The sequence below is a fragment of the Carcharhinus amblyrhynchos genome, chromosome 23 (genome assembly GCF_965287045.1).
Source record: "Carcharhinus amblyrhynchos chromosome 23, sCarAmb.v2.hapA, whole genome shotgun sequence".
Taxonomy (NCBI): domain Eukaryota; kingdom Metazoa; phylum Chordata; class Chondrichthyes; order Carcharhiniformes; family Carcharhinidae; genus Carcharhinus; species Carcharhinus amblyrhynchos.
This window is the reverse complement of record NC_137346.1, coordinates 46,785,556-46,803,375: the sequence shown is the minus strand read 5'-3', so window position 1 is coordinate 46,803,375 and position 17,820 is coordinate 46,785,556. Positions and strand designations below refer to the sequence as shown.

Here is a 17,820-nt window from a genome sequence, read left to right as displayed (position 1 = left end):
CATGGCTGATCTGTCGTGGCTCAGTTCCACATTCCCGCCCTCTCCCCATAACCCTTAATCCCCTCTCTTATCAAAAACCCATCAACCCGCGTCTTAAAAACATTTAGAGAGGTAGCCTCCACCACTTCAACGGGCAGAGAATTCCAGAGATTCACCACCCTTTGAGTGAAGAAGTTCCTCCTCAACTCCGTTCTAAACCGACCCCCCTTTATCTTGAGGCTGTGCCCCCTAGTCCTACTATCCTTTCTGAGTGGGAAGAGTCTCTCCACCTCTATCCTATCCATCCCATTCATCATCTTATACATCTCAATGAGATCTCCCCTCATTCTAAACTCTAACGAGTACAAGCCTAGTTTATTCAGCCTCTCCTCATAGCTCAACCCCCTCAACTCCGGCATCAGCCTAGTAAACCTCCTCTGCACTCCCTCCAAGGCCAAAATATCCTTGCGTAAGCACGGCGCCCAAAACTGCACACAGTACTCCAGCTGCGGCCTCACCAATGCCCTGTACAGCTGCAGCAAGACCTCCCTACTTTTATATTCAATCCCCCTCGCTATGAAGGCCAGCATCCCATTCGCCTTCCTGATCACCTGCTGCACCTGCAAGCTGGGTTTTTGCGACTCATGCACAAGGACCCCGAGGTCCCTCTGCACCGTCGCCTGCTGCAGTTTTTCACCCCGTAAGTAATAATCCTTCCTACCATTATTCCTACCAAAGTGGACCACCTCACACTTGCCAACATTAAATTCCATTTGCCATTTCCTGGCCCATTCGCCCAGCCTATCTAGATCCTTCTGCAGACTCTCCACACCCTCCGCACAATTTGCCTTTCCACCAATCTTGGTGTCATCAGCAAATTTTGACACCCTGCACTCGGTTCCCTCCTCCAGATCAGCTATATAAATGGTAAATAGCTGAGGCCCCAGCACCGACCCCTGGGGCACCCCACTAGTCATCATCCGCCAATCCGAATAGCACCCATTGACCCCCACTCTCTGCCTCCTATTTGACAACCAGTCCTCTATCCACGCTAACACCCTACCCCCAACTCCATGTCCCCTGACCTTCTGCAATAACCTCTTGTGAGGTACTTTGTCAAACGCCTTCTGAAAATCAAGAAAGACCACATCCACCGGCTCTCCTCTATCCACCGCCCTAGACACATCCTCATAGAACTCCAATAAATTTGTCAGACACGACTTCCCTTTAACAAAACCGTGCTGCGTCTGCTCTATCAAGCAATTCCCCTCAAGATGCCTCGCTATTTCCTCCTTGATGACGGATTCTAACATTTTACCTACAACAGACGTTAAACTAACCGGCCTATAATTCCCCGCCTTTTGCCTGGCACCCTTCTTAAACAACGGCGTAACATTAGCCACTTTCCAATCTTCCGGCACTTCCCCAGAATCCAGCGACGTTTGGAAAATAACCACCAAGGCATCCACTATCACCTCCGCCATTTCACCCTTCAGTCTTCTCTTTTCTGGAGAAAAGCTGCCCCAGCCTTTCCTGAGGGTGAAATGCTCTCAGTTCTGGGATTATTCTTGTGAATCTTTGTTGCTCCTTCTCCAGTGCCTCTATTTCCTCTTTCTAAATGGAGATTACAGATGTTGACGGTGCTCCCAGTGCAGTCTAACCCTGGTTCCAAACAAACTGAACAGAACCTCCCTGCTTTTCAATCCTATCCCCCTCTAGAATGGAACCCTATAGATGGGTTCCGCACTTTAGGAAAGATGTGAGGTTCTTAGAGAGGGTGCAGAGGAGATTTACGAGAATGGGTCCAGGGATGAGGGACTTCAGTGAGTTGGAGAGACTGGAGCAGCTGAAATGTCTCTTGTTGACCCTCAGACTAAGGCATCAACCAATGTGGTGGACAATGAAACGCTGACACAGAATATTTTTTACACCTCCATCTTTATTAAGGCTAAAGAAAAATACTCAATGAACATGAACTATTCTTTCCTTAACTTTTTGGAAAGTCTTCAAGCATTCGATAAACTCTTGAATTCCCTTTTTACTCAACACTTGCTAAAATACAAATTAAACAAGACACAAAACTCACAGCTTGAACACAAATACTACCCATTGCAAGGCAAGGCGAGCTGATCAGATTCCCTCCTGATGAGCTTTTGTTCAAGTATCTCTGAGTGCCAGGCTCGGTGGGGGTGAGGACGTTTCTTTCTGCCTTGGTTGTTCACGCAGGTAAACGCTAGCAAAACCCCATTGTCTTTTTTGATTTGATTTATTATTGTCACTTGTATTGGTATACAATGAAAAATATTGCTTCTTACATGCTATACAAAGCATACCATGCATTGAGAAGGAAACAAAAGAGTGCAGAATGTAGTGTTCAAGTCATAGCTAAGGTGTAGAGAAAGATCAATTTAATATGAGATAGGTTCATTCAAAAGTCTGACAGCAGCAGGGAAGAAGCTGCTCTTGAGTCGGCTGGTACGTGACCTCAGATGTTTGTATCTTTTTCCCAATGGAAAACCTTACTACCCTCTTTACTCAGAGGGTAGTAAGGGCGCGGAATGCCCTGCCTGCAGCAGTTGTGGACACGTCAAAGAAAAGAACAAAGAACAAAAATCAGCCCGGGAAACAGGCCCTTTGGCCCAACGAGCCCGCGCCGCCATCTCAACACCACCAGTCCACCTCTCTAGCCATGACCCTTATCTAATGTTTTATGGCCATCCAGATTGAGGGAAACTGATTTAGGGACAATTTATTCCTGCCAATCAGCCTAACAGCACATCTTTGGGGTGTGGGAGAAAACCCACGCAAGCATGGGGAGAATGCGCAAACTCCCACAGACACCGGCCCAAATCCATGTATCTGCACAGCAAACAGTGATAGTCACTGAGCTGTCGTCTTGCCCAGTATCTGGTCCAGTTTAAGCACACACTAACGACATGAAGCACTAGGCCAATCTCGAACAACCAAGAGCAGCCCCAGCACGACCCATCGCCTGTATGCCCCTCGTTGGACACGAGGTGGACCGACTTAAAACCTGTGAATGAAAGAGAAAAAAAAACATTATTATCATACTATACTCATTTACATTACCAGGGATGCCCCAATGCTAATGACCCTTATTTAAAAGGCTCTCCTATATCCACCCATCTCCAACCCAGTCATGTGCCTGTCTAAGTTACTCTTAAATGACTTTAGCGTGTTTGCCTCCACCACCTTACTTGGCAGAGCATTCCATACCCCCACTACCCTCTGTGTGAAAAACCTCCCTCTAATATCTGTATTATACCTCTCCCCCCTCACCTTAAGTCCATGGCCCTTTGTCCTACGTGTCTCTATTATAGGAAATAGCTTACCTCTGTTTACTCTATCTATACCCTTCATAATCTTATATAGCTCTATTAGATCCCCCCTCAGTCAGCGTCTTTCAAGGGAAAAGAGCCCCAATTTCTTCAATGGTCACGAGCATTTGGCTCTGATCTTTGGGTGAGCATTCTCCAAGGTGGCCTTCACAACACGTGACAGTGCAGAGTCAGCTCAAAAACAGGGCATATAAAGACATAAACTCAATTTACAAAATAATGGTTGGAATGTGAGTCTTTACAGCTGATCAAGTCTTAAAGGTACAGACAATGTGAAAGAGCATTAAGCACAGGTTAAAGAAATGTGTATTGTCTCCAGCCAGGATAGTTAGTGAGACTTTGAAAGCCCAGGCAAGTTGTGGGGGTTACAGATAGTGAGACATGAACCCAAGAGCCTGATTGAGACCGTCCTCATATGTGCAGAACTTGGCTATCGGTCTCTGCTCGGTGACTCTGCGCTGTCGTGTGTCATGAAGGCCGCCTTGGAGAACACTCACCTGAAGGTCAGAGGCCGAATGCCCGTGACTGCTGAAGTGTTCCCCAACAGGAAGAGAACAGTCTTGCCTGGTGATTGTTGAGTGGTGTTCATTCATCCAGATATCGGCTCTCTCTGATGGGAGTGGTGCAATGATTTTTCAGGCAGTGTAATTATTTAAAGCTCATTCCACAGTCAGTGCACTGGAATACTCTTACTCAGATGTGTGTGTAATAAAACACTTTGAAGCAGATAAAAGAGAGAAACATTTCTCCTTCAAGCTTCAATTACTAATGATAATCAGGTCCTAATGAATCGAATGAATGTTAGGTTTGAGATTTCAGGCTGTAAAATCCTCTCCTATTTACAGAAGTCATTGCAGTCAATAAAGGATAGAAATTCAGAACAGACCATTCTAGTTTCTATGGAAGATTCTTTCCTCTCCCATTCCCCAAAAGCTCCATCCTGTATCTAATATTCACCCTCCCAATTCTCCTGAAGGTGCTGATTGAGACTGATTGACAGATCCATGCTCACTGCTTCCTGTGCTGGACACAGAGAGCTGGAAATCTCCATGCAGGCTGCAGACAGATATATGTCTATATGACTGGACTATAAATGTGTGAATACACAGACTGGATTCACTTCCTTACCCTTCAGTTGCTGCAGGTCCCCAGTTTCCCCCAGAATGAGAATAGAAATGGAAAGGGGGAAACACTGATTCCCTCCCAGATGTTGCCCAGAGGAGGAGGTTTTACTCTGAAGCTCATTGACAACTTCCGCATTGTGACGTCACAATGGAGCCCTGTCTGGATCAGCCAATAGGAATCACTCTGCCCCGCGGTGACGTCTCCGGGTTCCAGTGCGCAGGCCCGGCACGCGGACCCGGGAGCCCCGCCCCCATCAGTTCCCGCCCCTTCCCCGAGCCCGGGTTTCCAGGGCAACCGGCTGACGGGCTCCGCCCAGAGCGAGAAGCCGCTCGGTGACCTCGCCCCTGGCCCGGGACTGCGCATGTCCAAGGGAGAGGGGACAGCTGCGCATGTGCCTAGCGCCCACCCCTGACCTGAGGTATTGACCAATGGGAAGAATCGGAGGACCGGAAGGATTCTGGTCCTCCAGCCAATCAGAGCGCGGGCTTTGTGTGAATGAGGATTGAGCTTCAGACAGACTCAAACTCCCTCCTGTCTCCAACATCTGTGAGTAAAACACTTTCTTTCCCCCCCTTCCCATTTCTATTCTCATTCTGGGGGAAACTGGGGACCTGCAGCAACTGAAGGGAAAGGAAGTGAATCCAGTCTGTGTATTCACACATTTATAGTCCAGTCATATAGACATATATCTGTCTGCAGCCTGCATGGAGATTTCCAGCTCTCTGTGTCCAGCACAGGAAGCAGTGAGCATGGATCTGTCAATCAGTCTCAATCAGCACCTTCAGGAGAATTGGGAGGGTGAATATTAGATACAGCAGAGTGAGAATGGAGGGAGAGTGTGTGGGATGGAGATTTACAGCTTTTGGGGAATGAGAGAAGAAAGAGTGTTCCACAGAAACTAGAATTGTCTGTTCCGAATTTCTATCCTGTACTGACAGTCATTGTTTTTGTAAACTTTTCCAGGACATCAGAAGGTGAGAACTAACAGGCAGAAATCTCATGTCCAGATATCCCTTAGGACCTGAGTACTATCGGCATTTGTATCTAGAAGAAAAATTGTTTGCCAAATCTTTCACCTTCAAAATATTTTAACATCAATGTGACTGGAAAAGCACCAAGATGCAGACACACACCCGAGTGAGCATGTTCCAGTGCTCTAACGATGGAAAGAACTTTACAGTTACCCAGCCTGAAAAAATATCCATCCACCGCAGGGAGAAACCGTACATGTGTTGTGTGTGTAGACAAGGCTTCAAGTGATTATCCAGTCTTAAGAGATACAAGAAGATCTAAAACATGAAGAAGCCGTGGAAATGTGGGGAATGTGGGAAGGGATACAGATTCCCATCAGAACTGGAAGTTCATCGACGTAGTCACACGGGGGAGAGGCCATTCACATGCTCTCAGTGTGGGAAGGGATTCAGTCATTCATCCACTCTGCAGACACATCAGCGAGTTCACACTGGGGAGAGACCATTCACCTGCTGTGTGTGTGGAAAGGGATTCAGTGAATCATCCAACTTGCAGACACACCAGCGAATTCACACAGGGGAGAAACCATTTACCTGCTCTCAATGCAGAATGGGATTCACTCAGCTATCCCACATGTTGAGACACCAGCGAACTCACAGTCGGAAAAAGACATTCTCTTGCACTGAATGTGGGAAGGGATTCAGTGATTCAAATGATCTGCAGATGCATCAGCGAGTTCACACTGGGGAGAGCCCATTCACCTGCTCTGTGTGTGGGAAAGGATTCACTCGGTCATCCATTCTCCTGACACACCAGCGAGTGCACACAAGTGAGAGGCCATTCACTTGCTCTGTGTGTGGGAAGGGATTCACCCAGTCATCCCACCTTGTAGCACACCATAGAGTTCACACTGGGGAGAGGCCCTTCTCCTGCTCTGAGTGTGGGAAGGGATTCACTCAGTTGGCCAGCTTACTGAGACACCAGCGCATTCACACCAGTGAGAGACTTCTTAAATGATTCTGGTCGAGTCTTTCAAAACTGTATTGATCTCATGGTCCTCCAGCACATTCACACTGAGGAGGGACTGTTCAGCTGCTGTCACTGCAACAAGAGTTTTGAAATATCACCCTGCTTTCAGATCGCCAGCGAATTCACACCGAGAAGAGGCCCTTCACCTGTCCCATCTGTGGGAAGAGATTCAATGTGCATCTAACCTGAGGATACAACAGCGAGTTCACACTGGAGAGAGGCTGTTCTCCTCCTCTAAATGTGGGAAAGAATTCACCCTGTTATGGAACCTGCAGAGACACCAGTGACTTCACAAATAACTACAGGTATGGGGTATTTTTCAAATGAACAAAATTTCGGAGTCAGCCATTCCCTGATTCATTCCTCCCGGGAATACCTTGACCAATCCAAATTGAACTACCAGTTTTAAACTTGGACAAAAGCTTAAAAATTAACTGTTCCCTGGTGCATTCTCCATTGCAACTTGTTCAATGTTACTTATGGTAAACTCGCAGTAAAGCATATTTGAACAGCGGTCAAAACCAACTTACAGAAACAGCAAGGTGAACTCCCTTCATCACAACTGAGAAGAAATGCACCCACCTGTAAAATGGGACTTGGTTGTTCTTGCACACAAGCTACATCTAGCCCAGAAAAGTCAAACTGCAAAACAGAGAAATGCTAAGCCCAAAGTTTTATTAGTTTACTGGAAGCAGCATCTTGATGGAGCAACATTCACTGACAAGTACATTCTGGAGAGTCTGGTTTTCAGAGATCAATTTAATATAACATTTCTTAGAAATTGATTGGTGACCCTTGTTGTAATAGACTGTCCTTTCGCTCAGTATTGGATACAAAGTAGGAATGGTCTATTATTGATTAAATTAATGAAATTAACCATTAATTCTACAAGCCCAAAATTCAGTCTAAACATCTCAACCCAAACTTGAATCTTAAGATCCATTGGATTCCCATAGATTGACCTCTGACCTGTTCTGAATCTTGGAGATTGAGGTAAAATCACTTGAATGTTTGATAGATATCCTTTTTTCTCTTAGGAATCTTATGATTGTGACAGAATTTGAATTTTGATCCCACTACTGTCAGTATCGCCATATCGCCAGGGACCTGAGTTTGATTTCTGGCTTGGGTCACTGGCTGTGTGGAGTTTGCACGTTCTCTCTGTGTCTGCGTGGGTTTCCTTCAGGTGCTTTGGTTTTTTTCCCACAGTCCGAAAGACATGTTGTTTAAGTGCATTGACATGCTAAATTCTCCCTATCCGAATAGGTGCTGGAATGTGTGGCGACAGAGATTTTCGCAGTAACTTTATGACAGTGTTAATGTAAGCCTACTTGTAACACTAATAAATAAACATTGTTATCTCCTTTCTGGATTTATTTTGCTTTGTGAATTATGCTTTTTGTATAACCACCCTATCATGTGCAATAAATTTGTGTGTACACTTCAAACTTAAATTGTCTCCCAAGATCTTCTGTGTCAAACACTCAGTGACCCCAAATATTCCCTCGTTGCTGGGATTCGACCCACATCTGTATGATATCCGGGACAATTAACAAACTTAAACCCGGGTCCCTGGCGCACTGAGGCAGCAGTGCTAACCACTGTGCCATCGTGCTGCCTTATCTTTATAATCTTTACCATTTCCACAACCCTCCAGGATCTGTGCTGCTTACACCCTGTCTCTTGAATGTCCTCTGATTTTAATCACTTTACCATTGGCAGCTGCCTGAGCCCAAGCTCTGGAATTCCCTCCCTGAGCCTCTCTCTGCCTCTCTACCTCACTGTCCTCCTTTGAGACTCCAGACAACCACACAGGAAGGTTTGAATTAATCGGCTCTCTCCTTCTGTGTGCCGGAGTCAGACTTTGTTTCTCAAAGTTCTTGGAACGTTTGATGATATATTAAAGCCCCTTGCAAAACCCAAATCATTGTCCTGCACTTGGGACCACTGGAACAGATGGTGGTGGCCCCAGTCTCCAAATTCTTCTCAGCTACAATTCCAACATTCAGATTTCCACCCTGTGAATCAGAATGAGAAATTGAACCTCTCCCCTCAACAGCATTGTTGATGCTCATCCTCAATGATACCGTTGTGCTCAACTCTCCCTGCTGGTCAGTAATGTGAAGCAGCTTCAACATTACAGAGATTAGGGCCACAGTACAGGCCCACCCACCCGGAGCTTCATCACCCAGATCACCCAGGAGCCACCAAAGCTCAACAGAACTGTCAGTCAGACCCTAACCTGACACATACCGCTCACAGAGAGAGGGGCCTTTATCCATGGGTGCATAACAGTCTGAATGGGAACTCTCTCCACTTGTCCATCAGGAGTCTGGTTTATTGGGGTGGTGGGAGAGGGAGAGAGAAACAGTTTGTCCAGGAGAGGGCTGAGCTGGAAGCTCAGTCAAGACTGGGAACTCTGCTCACGCGAGCTTAGAGATGCCGAATCCTGGCTGACACCATTCAGTTGGATGGAGTCCAGAGGTTGAATGTAGAACATAGGACACTACAGCACAAACAAGCCCCCTGGCCACAAGTTGTGCCGATCTTATCTCTACCTACTAGGCTTACCTATAACCCTCAATCCTATTAAATCCCATGTACTCATCCAGAAGTCTCTTAAAAGACTCTATCAAATTTGCCTCCACCACCACCGACGGCAGCCGATTCCACTCACTCACCACCCTCTGAGTGAAAAACTTACCCCTGACATCTCCTCTGTACCTGCTCCCCAGCACCTTAAATCTGTATCCTCTCGTAGCGACCATTTATTGGTGTTTATTGGTAGAGGGATTGAATTTAGGAGTCGCAGCGTCATGTTGCAACTGTACACAACTCTGGTGCGGCCGCACTTGGAGTACTGTGTGCAGTTCTGGTCCCCACATTACAGGAAGGATGTGGAGGCTTTGGAGAGGGTGCAGAGGAGGTTTACCAGGATGTTGCCTGGTATGGAGGGGAGGTCCTATGAGGAGAGACTGAGGGATTTAGGGTTGTTTTCGTTGGAAAGAAGGCGGCTAAGAGGGGATCTTATTGAAACATATAAGATGATTAGAGGTTTAGATAGGGTGGATAGTGATAGCCTTTTTCCTCGGATGGAGAAAGCTAGCACGAGGGGGGCATGGCTTTAAATTAAGGGGGTTAGTTATAGGACGGATGTCAGGGGTAGGTTCTTTACCCAGAGGGTGGTGAGGGATTGGAATGCCCTGCCTGCTGCAGTTGTAAATGCGCCTAGTTTGGGGGCGTTTAAGAGATCTATGGATGGGTTTATGGACGAAAAGGGATTGGTTTGGGTTAGTGGGTCATTGTTTTTGTAACTGGTCGGCGCAACATCGTGGGCCGAAGGGCCTGTTCTGCGCTGTAATGTTCTATGTTCTATGTTCTATTTCAGCCCTGGGAAATAGCCTCTGAGAATCCACCCGATCTATACCTCTCAAAATCTTATAAACCTCTATCAGGTCACCTCTCATCCTTCGTCTCTTCAGGGAGAAAAGACCGAGCTCCCTCAACCTATCTTCATAAGACATGCCTCCCAATCCAGGCAACATCCTTGTAAATCTCCTCTGCACCCTCTCAATAGCTTCCACATCCTTCCTGTAGTGAGGCGACCAGAACTGCGCACAGTACTCCAAGTGGGGTCTGACAAGGGTCTTATAAAGTTGCAGCATTACCTCCCGACTCCTAAACTCCTCGATTAATGAAGGCCAGTACACCATACGCCTTCTTAACCACATCCTCGACCTGCGAGGCCGATTTAAGTGTCCTATAGACCCGGACCCCAAGATCCTTCTGATCCTCTACACTGCTAAGACTCCTACCCTTGATATTGTACTCCTTCATCCCATTGGACCTGCCAAAATGGACCTCTACACGTTTATCCATGTTGAAGTCCATCTGCCACTTCTCCGCCCAGTCTTGCATCCTATCTATGTCACGCTGCAACTTCTGACATCCCTCCAGACCATCCACAACACCACCAACCTTCGTATCGTCGGCGAACTTACTAACCCATCCCTCCACTTCCTCATCCAGGTCATTTATGAAAATGACAAACAGCAAGGGTCCTAGAACAGATCCCTGGGGCACTCCACTGGTGACTGACCTCCATGCAGAAAAATACCCATCCACAACCACTCTCTGCCTTCTGCAGGCAAGCCAGTTCTGGATCCACAAAGCAACAGTCCCTTGGATCCCATGCCCTCTCACCTTCCCCAGAAGTCTTGCATTGGTTGAGTTGGGAGCCTTTTGATCAGCAGAATTTGCTGAGGGATATGATGGGCCATTGAGGCTTTGATTGGAACGTTGCTTTCAGATTGCTGAAGAAACCTGGTAAACTGAACTGAAACATGCAGGATTTGAAAGAGAATGAATCTTCCAAATAGCATTTTATTGAACACACTCAAAGAAGTAGGAAAAAAAACCAATTTTATCACAAAGTTCTGGTGTGTTACTGTGAAATGTATCATTAAAAATATTTAACTGTAGCTGTGATATTGAAGCAGGTACCAAGGGCTGGAGGGAAGGGGGATTCGGAGCTACACAGTGGGACCTCTGCCTGGTGAACTGCGCTCCCTGCTGTGTACTCATCGGTGCTTCTGTAGGTTTGTTCAAAGAGTGAATCCCTTCCCACACACACACACAGGTCAATGAGCTACACTTCCGAAAGTGCTTCATTGGCAGTGAAATACTCCCTGAGGAGGTGAAAAAGGCGCTATATAAATGTAGGTTTCTTTTTTAAATCTATCCTTATGGGCAGAGTGTTCAGCAGGAACCTGCTGACTGGGGAGAGGTCGGAACTCCCAGTGTGGACAGAGGCTGATTCCCTTCAGAGGCCACTGAATACATTGTGGGAACTGGCCATGTAAAGAGGGGAGCTTTAAAATGTTAATTCAAGGGTTAAAAGTGGGAGTTGTGAATGATCTTGGACTTTGGAAGTTGGACTGTGGTCGTGGAGGTACTGAGTGTCCCTGAGGCAGGATTTTGGGAAATCTCTGTTGCTTCAGAAACCTGAGGAAGATTCACATTTCTATCTGGGGTAGTCGCCCAATTGAGGTGGTGAAAATTGCTCAGTCATTGAGTGTGTTTAAAGCAGAGAGCGACCAATTTCTAAATCCCAATCACACAAAGAGAAATGGAGATAGTGTGAGGAAAAAAACCTTTGAAGTGGATGATCAGCCATGATAGTATTGAATGGTGGAGAAGACTCGATGGGCTGAATGGCCATCTCCTATTCCTATGTTACACAGATAAGTAGGAAACAAGGTTGTGAAGAAATAAGGAGATACAAAGTGAAACAAAAATAAAAAATGCTGGGAAATCTCAGCAGGTCTGGCAGTGTCTGTAAGGAGAGAAAAGAGCTGACATTTCGAGTCTTGAAAAACTGGAAGATTTGAAACCTCAGCCCTTTCCTCTCCGTACAGACGCTGCCAGACCTGCTGAGATTTTCCAGCATTTTCTCTTTTGGTTTCAGATTCCAGCATCCGCAGTAATTTGCTTTAATTCGGGAGATACGAAGTGATTAAGTATAGGGGTAAGTGAGTGGGAAAAGATCTGCTGAATGGTGTGTAATGTGGGAAAATGTGAAATTGGCCATTTTAGCAGGAAGAATAAAAAAGCTCATTATCTGAATGGAGAGAGATTGCAGAGCTCTGAGATACAGAGAGTTCTGGGTGTCCAAGAGCCTGAATCACAACAGGCCGGTATAGAGGTACAGCAACTAATGAGGAAAGCTAATGGGCTATTAGAATTGAACAGCAGGGAGGTTATGTTCAACTTGATTAGAACCTGAGCTATAGCACCCTCGGAGTATTATCAATATTTGTGATCTCCATTTAGGTTCATAGAATCCTTCCGATGTGGAAGAAGGCCATTCACACCATGGCTGCACAGACTCTCCTAAAGTGCATCCCACCCAGGGCCAACCTTATTCTCCCCCCATAACCCCGCATACTTACCATAGCTAATCCACCTACTCTACACGTCTGTGGACTGTGGGAGGAAACCAGAGCATGTGGCGGTAACCCATGCGGTCATAGAAAGAATGTGCAAACTCCACGCAGTGACCCAAGGCCAGAACTCAACTCAACTTCCTGGTGCTTTGAGGCAGCAGCGCTAATCACTGTAGAAATGGAGGCACTGGAGAAGGAGCGACAAAGATTCACGAGAATAATCCCAGAACTCTGCGGGAGTTTCTGCATTCTCCCTGTGCTTGCGTGGGTTTTCTCCGGGTGCTCCGGTTTCCTCCCGCACCCCAAAGATGTGCTATTAGGCTGATTGGTGTAACAAATTGTCCCTAAATTAGTTTTCCCTCAATGTGGAATGCCATAAGCGTAGATAAGGGTCATGGGTGGAGGGGGGACTGGTAATGTTATAATGGCGGCGCGGGCTCGTTGGGCCGAAGGGCCTGTTTCCCAGGCTGTGTTCTTTGTGTAACTGAGAGCATTTCACCCTCAGGAAAGGCTGGGGCAGCTTTTCTCCAGAAAAGAGAAGATTGAAGGGTGACCTGAGGGAAGTCTTTAAGATTATGAAGGGGTTCAATAATCCAATAGGGATTTGAGGAGAAACCTCTTTACCCAGCGAGTGGTGAGAATGTGGAACTCACTACCACAGCGAGTGACTGAGGTGAATAACATGAACACATTGAAGGGGAAACTGGATACACACATGAGGGAGAAAGGATTAGAAGGATTTGTTGATGGGGGAGATGAAGGGGGGGGTGGAGGCTCATGTGGAGCATAAATACTGACACAGACCAACTGAGCCGACTGGCCTGACCCTGTGCTGTAGCCTCAATGGAACAGAGACAAATGTATTTATTTTAGATCTACCTGTAGTGATCGGAAAAACACTATTTACCGTCCAGGACAAAATAAATGTCCTTCATCACCTTCTGTGGATGATTTCAGTGGAAATGTGCTCTCCCAGGCTCAAAGAGCATCAGCCCATTGGAAGCAAAGTCATGAAACCAGCCAGAATATACCCATTGTATAGAACCTTGGTTAGGACTCAGCTGGAGCACTGAGTGCAGTTTTGGGCCATTACCTTAGGGAAGATATTACAGCCAGAGAGGGAGTGTGACAAAGGTTCACCAAGTGTGTTCCTGCCTCTGAAAAGAGACTGGGGAAACTGGGCCTGTGTTCTCTAGAGTTTTGAATAATGAGAGGTGATCTGTTGAAAATTATAAAATACTTAACAGAAGGGTAGGGAGGAGGTGAGATGTTTCTCCTGGTTAGGGTGTGTATGATCCCTGTTAATATTATAACTGGACGAGAAGATCTCAGAATTCAACCCTTGCTCAAAAGATCAAAACTTACACTATTTTTAATCAAATGTGGAGCAAGAGAGTCACAGGATCACTAACCAGTTTTAACAAAAAAAAATTATTAAACATGAAAAATGGATTCTAATACTTTCCTTTACTCCTCCTTTAGCTGAACGTTTACTCTCAGGTTTTAAGATTAAGACGGATGACAAAGTACATTTGAAGCTACGATGGGCTCATTAACATAAAGTTGGTGTCTGTGGATTTCTCCTCTGCATCCCCCCATCTGAGAGTTTCCAAATTCCACTCCCAAAATACATTGTAAAATCGTCTCTAACAGTAACGCATTCACTTAGCCGTTCGCGTTCCAGAATCCACTCCACATTTTTCAAATGCCTGGAATTGATCCACATTTGCTAATCTTTTCCTTTTCACAAACCCATAGTAACTTTTCCAGTCAGTTTTTACGTATTTCGCCAGTTTGCTCTCATAGTCTACTACAGCTCAGCTTTCAACACCTTTATCGTTATGAAACTCATCACCAAACTCCGTGGCCTGGGGTTCCGCTCCTCCCTCTTCAACTGGATCCTAAACTTCCTAGCCCACAGACCGCAGTCAGTAAGAATTGGCAATGACACCTCCTCCACGATCTACTTAAACACCGGTGCCCCACAAGGCTGTGTCCTCAGCCCCCCATTATACTCCTTACACACCTTCGACTGTGCGGCCAAATTCCCCTCCAACTCAATTTTCAAGTTTGCTGATGACACCACTGTATTGAGCCCAATCTCAAACGATGCTGAGACGGAGTACAGGAATGAGATAGAGAATCTGGTGAACTGGTGCGACAATAATAATCTCTCCCTGAATGTCAACAAAATGAAGGAGATAGTCATTGACTTCAGGAAGTCTAGTGGAAGACGTGCATCTGTCTACATCAATGGGGACAAAGTCGACATGGTCAAGAGCTTCATGTCTTTAGGTGTCCAGATCACCAACAACCTGTCCCGGATCCCCCCTGTGCTGACACTATAGTTAAGAAAACCCACCAATGTCTCTACTTTCTCAGGAGACTAAGGAAATTTGGCGTGCTACAAATCTCACCCTCTTGGCCTTTTGGCTAATATCAAGTGTAGTATAGACATGCTGTGCTTGGTTGAAGCCATTACGTTACATTTCAGGTTCATTTGAAGCAATTTTTAAAAGCAGCATCTTGGCCTTTTGGCTAAGATGCAAATGAGATCAAGCCTTGGAGGAGGAGCTATGCCTACTCCAATCAGCTTGGATCATGTAGATCAAGCCCAAGACAGGAGGTGAGAGCCCTGTCTTGCCAGCTTGGATCGGGAATGTCTCAAATTGTTGAGACTCTGAATTGGACTTGATTGGATTGAATTGGAATAAAAACAAAGAAAAACAGATAAAGCATTGTTTCTGCTTTTATCACAGCTTGGTATGGTTCCTGCTCTGTCCAAGACCACAAGAAACTTCAAAGGGTCGTGAACATAGTCCAGTCCATCACTCAAATCAGCCTCCTACCCATTGACACTGTCTACAGTTCCCACTACCTTGGAAAAGCAGCCAGCATAATCAAGGACCCCATCCACCCTGGATATTCTCTCTTCCACCTTCTTTAGTCAGGAAAAATATACAAAAGTCTGAGGACATGTACCCAACTCCTTCCCTGCTGCCATCAGGCTTTTGAATGGACTGAGCTCGCATTCAAGTTGATCTTTACACCCTCGCTATGACTGTAACACTACTTTCTGCGTTCTCTCGTTTCCTTCTCCATGAACTTTGTCTGTATAGCACACAAGAAACAATACTTTTCTCTGTATAGCAATACATGCGACAATAATAAATCAAATATTTTACATTCTCTTTATCAGTTTGTTGGTCCTCCTTTGCTGAATTCTAAAACAAGTTCCCAATCCTCAGGCTTGCCACTGTTTTGGCAACTTTAAGAGTCTCTTCCTTTAATCTAATGGAATCTTTAACTTTTCTTGTTAGCCAGTTGTTTTACTTTTCCTGTTGGATTTTTATTTCTTAAAGGAATTGATATTTGATGTCATTAGGGAATAGTTCCTTAAATTGTAGCAATTGCCTATCATACCTTTTATTGTTGTTTCCCAACCTACCACAGACAACGTGCCCCTTATGTCTTGATAGTTTTCTTCAGTGAAAAAAATGCAGATAAATTAAAGAGCCATGTGCCCATCACAGACCACCTCCATCGAAATTTTGAGACCAGGTATTTGCAACAAGACTCAAAGAGCATCAGCCCACTGTAGGCAAAGTCGTGAGACCGGCCAGTCCAGCAGAAAGAAACCCTCCGACCCTCCCCATTAACCAACTGTGAGAATGAACAAACTGCAGTCCTGGATGTAACTGAGAGCAGGAACAATAACAGCAGAATCCAAGTTCAGATCACTGAACTTGGGTGTTTCAGCAGCTGGGATGAACTCGCTGGTGTCTCCAGCACGGTGGTACAATGATTAGCACTGCTGCTTCATGGCGCCAGGGACTTGGGTTCAATTCCCGGCTTGGGTCACTGTCTGTTTGGAGTTTGCACACTCTCCCCATGTCTGCGGGGGTTTCCTCTGGGTGCTCCCACAGTCCAAAGACATGCAGGTTAGGTGAATTGGCCATGCTTAATTCTCCCTCACTGTACCCGAACAGGTGCTGGTGTGTGGTGACTCGGGGATTTTCACAGTAACTTCATTGTAGTGTTAATGTAAGCCTATTTGTGACTGATAAATAAATTTTAACTTTATTACTAAATCTCTTTCCCACACTGAGGGTAGGCTCATGACTTCTCCCTGGTGTGATCTCGCTGGTGTCTCTTCAGGGCGCAATAGCTCCGGTGATAGAAGAACAAGCTTCCCCTTTTCTCACCCGAGTCCCGAGTTATTATCTGCCTGATTACCCTCCTCCTCGTCCTTGACCCCCTCCCACTATCATCAATATGACTGCCGAGTAGGGAGCAGCTTAAACACTGGGGTGAGGACACACGGGGACCCAGAGGCTGGACAAGCCGTCCGTTAACTTTCAGACAGGGTGGGGACGGGCGGCCACACGGGGAATTCTACTGAATCCATCCCCCATCCCACCACCTGGAAAGCCACCAGGGGAGGGTTTGTAAAATGATTCACCTGTATCCGGGGACAGGTGAGAATGTGGAACTCACTATCACAGGGAATGGTTGAGACAAAGAACATGACGGTGGCACAGTGGTTAGCACTGCTGCTTCACAGCGCCAGGGATCTGGGTTTGATTTCCAGCTTGGGTCACTCTATGTGCGGAGTCTGCACGTTGTCCCCGTGTCTGCGTGGGTTTTCACTGGCTGCTCCGGTTTCCTCCTCGAAAGACGTGCTGGTTGGGTGCATTGTCAATGCTAAATTCTCCCTCGGTGTACCCGAGCAGGCACCGGAGTGTGGCAACTAGAGGATTTTCACGGTACCTTCATTGCAGTGTTAATGTAAGCCTACTTGTAACTAATAAATAAATAAAATTATAGATGAACACGTGAGGGAGAAGGGAATTAGAGGTTCTGCTTATGGCAGAAGATTAAATAGAATCGGAGGAAGCGCATGTGGGTCACGCACAGTGAGACAGACCGACTCAGGCACTGTTAGAATGAACCTGGTTCGATACTGGATGGATAGCTTTCTCTTTATTCTTTTATGAGATGTGGACAATGCTGGCATTCATTACCCATCCCTAATTGCCCTTGAACTAAATGACTTTTGAGGCAATTTTTGTCAGGGGCAGTTAAGAGTCAACCACGTTCTGTGGGCCTGGAGTTATACACAGGCCAGGCCAGGTAAGGATGGCAGATTTCCCTCCCAGAAGGACATGATTGAAGTGGATGGATTTTTAACAACAAATGATGATATTTTCACGGTCACCATTACTGAGACTAGCTTTATATATTCCAGATATTTTCACTCCTTGAGTGGCCGTGGAAGAATATGAACTCATGTCTCCCTGAGAAGTATCCGGGGCCTCCAGTACATCGACATTCCCTCTACATCACCATCTCCCCCCACAATAAAACAGCAGAATCCAACCCCTACGGTCACACGTGAACTTGCTGGTGTC

At 46.1% G+C, this 17,820-nt stretch overlaps 2 protein-coding genes across 2 annotated transcripts in view; one reads left to right on the top strand and one right to left on the bottom strand.

The window, feature by feature from the left end:
- Window positions 1–17,820, bottom strand: part of LOC145357589 (uncharacterized) — a 254,877-nt gene that overhangs the window by 185,302 nt on the left and 51,755 nt on the right. The gene's annotated exons all lie outside the window — the stretch shown is intronic.
- Window positions 4,933–7,881, top strand: LOC145357585 (uncharacterized). The gene is made up of 2 exons (XM_080211062.1): window positions 4,933–5,009; window positions 5,427–7,881. Exon 2 carries the CDS (start codon window positions 5,760–5,762, stop codon window positions 6,450–6,452), a length of 693 nt encoding a protein of 230 aa, XP_080067188.1. The 5' UTR covers window positions 4,933–5,009; window positions 5,427–5,759; the 3' UTR covers window positions 6,453–7,881.